The 7,469-nt window shown below is 52.7% G+C and overlaps 1 protein-coding gene across 1 annotated transcript in view; it reads left to right on the top strand.

Annotated features, from left to right (window-relative positions):
- The window catches only part of FER1L4 (fer-1-like protein 4), a 49,604-nt gene that overhangs the window by 7,359 nt on the left and 34,776 nt on the right, over positions 1 to 7,469 (top strand). The window contains exons 14-21 of the mRNA XM_006144062.3: positions 42 to 228; positions 833 to 1,194; positions 1,536 to 1,644; positions 1,841 to 2,021; positions 2,114 to 2,234; positions 2,694 to 2,794; positions 7,000 to 7,087; positions 7,185 to 7,301. Of these exons, the coding sequence (XP_006144124.1) occupies positions 42 to 228; positions 833 to 1,194; positions 1,536 to 1,644; positions 1,841 to 2,021; positions 2,114 to 2,234; positions 2,694 to 2,794; positions 7,000 to 7,087; positions 7,185 to 7,301 (1,266 nt within the window). The remainder of the gene's footprint in view (positions 1 to 41; positions 229 to 832; positions 1,195 to 1,535; positions 1,645 to 1,840; positions 2,022 to 2,113; positions 2,235 to 2,693; positions 2,795 to 6,999; positions 7,088 to 7,184; positions 7,302 to 7,469) is intronic.

The raw sequence follows: 7,469 nt of genomic DNA, 5'->3' as shown, positions 1-7,469 counted from the left end.
GCGCCCTGACCCTTCTCCGAGCGTCTTCTTGTCGCCTTCAGGGCGAGACGTCGGTGCGCGGCGAAACGGCGGTTCCGGAGTGGAACGAACAGCTGAGCTTCGTGGAGCTCTTCCCGCCGCTGACGCGCGGCCTTCGCCTGCAACTGCGCGACGACGGGCCCCTGGTCGACGTGGCCCTCGCCACACACGTGCTGGACCTGAGGCAGATCTCCCACCCAGGCCGCGCAGGTGAGCGCTTCTGGCCCGCGAGGGCGGCGGGCCAGGGCCCTGCCTGCCCTAGGTCCGGCCCCTGTAGCCAACTCCGCCCCCGTTTCGAATGCAAACTCCATCCTGGAGACCCATCTCCGCTTAGGAAGTCCGCTCCACTTCACAGAACAAGTATCTCCCAACCGACCCCGCTCTTCGGAGCTTCGCGGTGGCCCCCAGGCTACAAACCCCACTCTCCGTTTAGCTCGTTGACAAAAGCCTGACCAGAGCCGCACACCCAGCCCTTCCTACAGAAGTACACACACTGAAACCAGCCAGTCTACACAGGTGCATTTACCCGAGTCCGGTGCACTACAACCCTAGCTCTGCCCGCATCCTGACTCCACCTCCACGGCTCTGGCCGGGTATCTACAGCCCTGGCTCCATCTGTCCGCAGCGCCGTTGGGAGCTGAGCTGGGTGGAAGTGTCAACAGCTGTGCGTGTGCAGCTGTTCGCAAACCTTCTTTTCTAGCGAGGACGAAATGCCCTCCGTCAGGACTTGCAGGAGATAGGGTGTGGTGCATAGACTGACCTTGTGCCTGCCTTCGGGTACTCCCCTCCTAAACACTGTTCTTGTTCCCCACAGCCGGGTTTAACCCCACCTTCGGCCCGGCCTGGGTGCACCTTTATGGCTCGCTCCCTAGTGGAGGGCTCCGGGACGGTCTTCAAAGTTTGAATGAAGGCCTTGGCCAAGGCATTTGGTTCCGTGGCCGCCTTCTCGTGGCGGTGTCTATGGAAGTTTTCGAAGGTAGAGCTGAACCCGAGGCTCCCCAGGCCCCACAGGGGTCCAGGTTGTCCCGGCTTACCGGAAAAAAGAAGAAGAAAACCAAGCGGGGCCAGACCCCACCCGGGGTTACACAGCATGCCGATGCCAGCTCCAGCGGGAATGGGCCTGAGATTCCTAGTGCGATGGAGGTGGAGGTGGAGGAGTTGCTACCGCTGCCAGAGGTGGGGGCTGAGGGCTAGCAAAGCGAGTGGGGTTACTCCCAGCTCTGGAGCGCATAATCCACTCCCACAGGGTGGGGAGCAGGCTCAGTGTGGGAGCCTGGGTGAAAAGTGCAGTGTATGCACACATGTGCTTATGTTTATGTATACATGTTGGGGAAGGGATCCACCAGTCAGGGGTGGGCCAGAGAGGGCCAATCTCAGAGTGAACGGGTTGGAGCTACAAAGAGGGAGGTAGGATATCTGCAGTGACTTCTAGGCTTTGGTGGCATTGTCCTTTTGTGGGGTTTGTGGTTGTTCCCTGGGAGAGTAGGGGCTGACCCCAACCTGACTCCCTCCTCCAGAATGCCCTGGCACCCTGCGAGGATTTCCTGCTTTTCGGCGTGCTTTTTGAGGCCACCATGATTGACCCTGCTGTAGCCTCGCAGCCCATCAGCTTCGAGATTTCCATTGGTGTGTGGCCTAGCTAAGCCTCTGAGGGTCATGAGTCTAAGGGTGGTCACTCTAATTTTAGACCTTAGACCCCTGCAAGAGCGGTCTGCCTTCAGTAAGGGATGGCTCTGACTTCTATTGAGACAAGAGGGTGTTAAGGGAGGGGTCTGACCTTCAGCCTGGTGCATGCTGACCTTTCTTGCTCTGGGGTTGTTAGGTCATGCAGGTCGCCAGGAGGAGCAATTGGGCCGAGGGTCCAGGGCTGGGGAGGGAACCGAGGCTGCAGTGGTGGAGGCACAGCCTCTGCTGGAATCAGTCGTGGGCACCCAGGCAGCAGTGGAGGAGCATGAGGAGCTGGGGACCCCTGCTCAGCAGCCCGAGCCCATGGATGGCAGCGGGTGAGTGTTTCTAGTGACTGAAACAATAGTGTTGAGAGGTCCACAGGGACCCAGGACACCCCTGAAGCCTCTACTCCTCTCTTCTGGTCCAGGCCGTACTTCTGCTTGCCTCTGCGGCACCGCAAGCCGTGCGTGCGGGTGTGGAGCCGCTGGGAGGATCACACATGGCGCCTACAGAGCAGCAACTGCGTGGGCAAAGTGGCCGAGAGGCTGGTGAGGGCTCAACCAGTACCCACAGGGAGAGGCCAGGTGGTAGGGATATCGGGGAGACCCCAGCTTGGAAAGGGAGCTCTGGAGCTGGACTAAGAGGCAGGGCACCAGGGAGCCACATTTTGTTGGTGCAAGGCCAGGGGATGGAGGCCAAACAGTGCAGCTTCTGGGCAAATAGGAAGCCAGAAGCTGTGGCAGGAGAGGGACTCAGAATTGCTGGGCCCAGGAAGGGGCTGGATGAAGGAGAAGGGTAGAACTACTGGGGACTGAACCCTCAGGGGTGGTGCCTGTCGGGGGCTAGATGAATGGAACCATGAACCTGATGGAGCCAGAAGGCACGCGGGCCGAGTGGTGTGGTTGTGTGTGGGCTGGGGGTTTGGGGCAGGGCCTTGGGGTGGTGTTGTGGTCTATAAGAGGTTTGGATCAGGGACTCAAGACTGACCCTCTCACTGTGGTGCACAGGACCAGGGTCTGCAGGAGGTTGAGATGCTGCAGCGCAGGCCAGGGCCCAGTGCATGTGCTCGGCTCAAGCAGACGCTAGAAGAGCTCGTGGCTGGGAGCAGGTGAGTTGAGAGCCAGTCCTACTGCTGACAGTCCTTCCACTCCCAACTCCAGGATGAGAGAAACTCATGGTGGCTGTCTAGGCCCAAAGGTGACCTGAAACTGTGTGTGCTCAGCATTTTACAGTAGAATGAGGAGGAATCAAGGGAGCTCATTAGAGATTATTGGGTTAGATACCCTTGGTGCCACTGCGGCCTTCTATCTCTAATAAGATCCCTTTCTCATGATCCTAGAAGTCTATACATTTCCCTTCTCAAAGCTTCCCTCTTCTCTCCTCCACATTTGTTCCAGCTAACGACCTTCTCTCCTACTTCTCCTTCCTTCATCCAGTCTACCACTTAGCCAGCCTCTGCACCTGTCCACTGTCTTTCCTTCCCACTACAGCACAGGAAGTGACCCTGCTCCAACAGCCACAGCTATGATTCTGATTTCATCTCCTCTCCTCTGCTGGAGGAGTTAGCTCTGCAAATGCCGCTTAATCTCCTGTATCTCCTGGTTCCTAGTTACCAGATCATTATTGTAACCATACACACATGTTCTAGTTGCTTCCATCTTTCACCTTCACTGCTAACCTGTTAAGGTTCCTAAGTATTTTCCTTTCTTGGGACCAGCAGTTCGCGTAATGGCTATGTCGCTGGACTCCCGTGTAGTCGACTGTAGTTTGAGTCCTGGACCCGGTGGCTTAAACTCATGCTGGGCGCGTGTGCCTGTGTGCCCGAGAGGAGAATGAAGGAGAAGGGATTGCGGCCATCCCCCCTGGAGAGTGATTTCTCGCTTTCTGTTTCTGTCTGTCTGGCGAGTGCACGTGCCCTATAGCAAAAACCTCTCCCAAAAAAAGTATTTTCCTTTTTTTTTCCCCTAAGGGCATGTGCACTCTCCAGAGAGATAGAGACAGAGAGACAGAAAGTGAGAAATCACCCCCCAGGGGAAAGGTCATGCCACAATCCCTTCTCCTCCATTCTCCTCTCAGGATTTTGGGCATGCACACACACACTCCCAGCATAATTTTCAAGCCACCAGGTCGAGTACTCGAACTACGGTTAGCGAAGTATGAGTCCAGCAACGTAACCATTACATCATCTGCTGGTCCCCTTAGGTATTTTTTTGATCCCCTTTCCAAGCATTATTTATTTGTTCCGTGAATATTTATGACACTGACTATGCCAGACACTGTTTTAGGTACAACAGCAGTGAAAAAGCATCTCTGTCCACAAAAATCCCTGAAGTTCAAGATCTGGTGTGGGGAGTGGGGTAGAAGATGGTTGGAGACACAGACAATACATGTGTAAACAAAGAGATGGAAATACAATAAGATAAGAACAAGTGTTAAGAGAGAAAATAAAGCAAGGAAGTATCAGAGAGAGGTGTTGCAATTTTAGAAAGTGTAGAGATGGGAGGCTACTGTGGTGACATGAAGAAGATGAAGGTACAAGCCACGTCTGTAAGGGTGTTCCAGGTAGAGGGGACAGCACGTGCAAAGGCCTGAGGCGAAAGCATGCCTGGTGTGTTTGAGGAGGGCACCAGTGTGACGACAGCGGTGTGAGCAGAGTAGATGACGCTGCAGAGGTGGAGGGAAGGGGCATGATGGTGGGGAGAGGCAGATCATGTGGATCCTCCTAGGCCATTGTAATGACCTTGGCTTCTTCTATGAGTGAGTTGGGGAAGATCTATAAGGAGGTGACATTTGGGACTGTTCTACGGCACGGTGATAATATGCTGCTCAGGAGAAGTCAGATCCCACATGGCAACCACAGTTTGAATCCCCTGCCTGGTCAGCCTGAGACATGTCAGGTATGTGTACAAAAGCCCAAGATCTGACAGGCTCAAGGAGGAAAGAAGGGAATGAGGCAACACCTGACCCCGTGGAGGGTGCTCTTCTTTCTCTTTCTCTCTCCTGAGGACATGCATACGCTCTGCCATGAATGAAGGGAGAAAGTAGGCTGATGTTTACGCAGAAACCTGAATGAAGAAAGGCAGTAAACCATGCACAGATCTACAGGGAGGATATTTTAGCAGAGATTATAGCTAATACAAGGCTCTGAGGTGGTAATGGGCTTGGTGTGTTTGTGAAAGAGCAAAAATCTGTGTGGCCACTGAGGATAGAGAGATAAAAGGAGCCAGAGCATGCGGGGCCTTTCAGTCCATTTTAAGGATTTTGATATTTAGTCTTAGATGAAAAATTACTGGCAAGGAGTGGAATGATCTGGAAATGCATTAAAAAGAGCACTCTGGCTGCTATCTTGAGAATATTCTGTAGGATGGAGCTAAGAATGGAGGCAGAGAGAGCAGAGAGGAGGCCTTGGCAGTTATCCTAGGTGAGAAAGGATGGTGGCTTCAGCCAGGGTGGTCCTTGAGAAGAAGAAAGGGAGAAAAGTAGCTAGATTCTGAATATATTTTGAAGGTAGAACATGATGGATGGAACGGAATGGAAGAAAAAGAACAGTTAAGGATCGCTGACAGTTTGAGGTTGAGCAGAGTTTTGTTTTTGGGGGTGATGTAGTTGGCAGTCATGCCTTTGGTTTGGGCATGTAATGTTTCAACTCTATTTTAGTTAACTTGGTGGAGACTAAACCACTGGCCATCTCAGACATAAAGGCACATAGTAATCTCCCAGGCTATGAACATGTAGATTTTTATTTATTTATTTTTTTTGAGAGATTTTCACTGTAGGGCGCGTGCGCTCGCCAGACAGACAGAGAGAGAGAGACATAGAGACAGAAAGCGAGAAATCACCCCCCAGGGGGGATGGTCACGCCGCAATCCCTTCTCCTCTATTCTCCTCTCGGGATCTTGGGCACACACGCACACGCGCCTGGCGTGAGTTTTAAGCCACCGGGTCCAGGAGATGAACCGCGGTCGACTATGTGGGAGTCCAGCGACATAGCCATCTCTGGCTGCTATCTTGAGAATATTCTGTAGGATGGAGCTAAGAATGGAGGCAGAGAGAGCAGAGAGGAGGCCTTGGCAGTTATCCTAGGTGAGAAAGGATGGTGGCTTCAGCCAGGGTGGTCCTTGAGAAGAAGAAAGGGAGAAAAGTAGCTAGATTCTGAATATATTTTGAAGGTAGAACATGATGGATGGAACGGAATGGAAGAAAAAGAACAGTTAAGGATCGCTGACAGTTTGAGGTTGAGCAGAGTTTTGTTTTTGGGGGTGATGTAGTTGGCAGTCATGCCTTTGGTTTGGGCATGTAATGTTTCAACTCTATTTTAGTTAACTTGGTGGAGACTAAACCACTGGCCATCTCAGACATAAAGGCACATAGTAATCTCCCAGGCTATGAACATGTAGATTTTTATTTATTTATTTTTTTTGAGAGATTTTCACTGTAGGGCGCGTGCGCTCGCCAGACAGACAGAGAGAGAGAGACATAGAGACAGAAAGCGAGAAATCACCCCCCAGGGGGGATGGTCACGCCGCAATCCCTTCTCCTCTATTCTCCTCTCGGGATCTTGGGCACACACGCACACGCGCCTGGCGTGAGTTTTAAGCCACCGGGTCCAGGAGATGAACCGCGGTCGACTATGTGGGAGTCCAGCGACATAGCCATTACGCTAACTGCTGGTTCCCAACATGTAGATGTTTTCTCACATAGACAGTGGCGTCTGAGGTGGGGCTGAAATTCTGCAGCTCTAACTTGTGTGCAGGTGATCTCAATGCTGTTTATGCACAGGCCACACATGAAGTAGCTAGGGGAATAGTGGGTTAAATATTAGTGGCCCCTGGGGCTCACAGGTGAGGCTGGCCTTGATGAATTTGGGCATGGTCCGAATTCAGAAGACCAGCCTTTGATAAGGAAGGGTATCTTTTGGAACAAGATTGTGAGGACTGTGTGGGAATCTGGGGGTGGGAGTACTGCTTTCAGGGAAGTGGCTCCAAGACTCAGTGTTCTCGCCTGTGACTCCCACCTGTTCTTTTTTTTTTTTTTATAGAGGTTTTTGCTATAGGGCGCGTGCTCTTGCCAGACAGAGAAAGAGATAGAGAGACAGAAAGAGAGAAATCAACCCCCAGGGGGGATGGCCACGCCACAATCCCTTCTCCATTCTTCTCTTGGCATCTTGGGCACGCATGCACATGTGCCCGGCGTGAGTTTTAAGCCACCAGGTCCGGGACATGAACTGCAGTCGACTACATGGGAGTCCAGCGACATAGTCATTACGCTAACTGCTGGTCCCCCAACCTGTTCTTTATGCCCTGCTCTCTGCAGACAGTTCTGCCGCGGAGCTGAGCGCAGGACAATGACCCGGCCCAACGCCCTGGATCGATGCCGAGGGAAACTGCTGATGCACAGCCTGGTATGGGCTGAAGAATTTGCTAATATTCTATTCAGAGCTTTGCACCAGGAGTCCCTAGCTGGGGCCCTTCACTCATGTTCTCTTCTTGCCCTTCCAGAATCTGTTGGCGAAGCAAGGACTGTGGCTTCTACGGGGCGTGAAACAGGGCAACATGCAAAAGAAGGTGACACTGGCCAAGAAGCTCCTGGCAAAACTGCGCTTCCTGGCTCAGGAGGTAATGCCTCACCTACCCTGTCTTCCCACCCTGTGTACTCTTTTCCCTAAGCTTTTGGACCATTGCAGAGGCTGATGGGCAGGTGTGATGTAACATTTGTACTTCAAAATGATGCTGGGGGCAGCTTCATGGCACAGAAGGAATGCACTGCTCAAAAGACCTCGATAA

Source organism: Tupaia chinensis, unplaced genomic scaffold, assembly GCF_000334495.1.
Source record: "Tupaia chinensis unplaced genomic scaffold, TupChi_1.0 Scaffold000115_1, whole genome shotgun sequence".
NCBI classification, from domain to species: domain Eukaryota; kingdom Metazoa; phylum Chordata; class Mammalia; order Scandentia; family Tupaiidae; genus Tupaia; species Tupaia belangeri.
The sequence above is the reverse complement of the archived record's forward strand: the minus strand, read 5'-3'. Positions and strand labels throughout refer to the sequence as shown.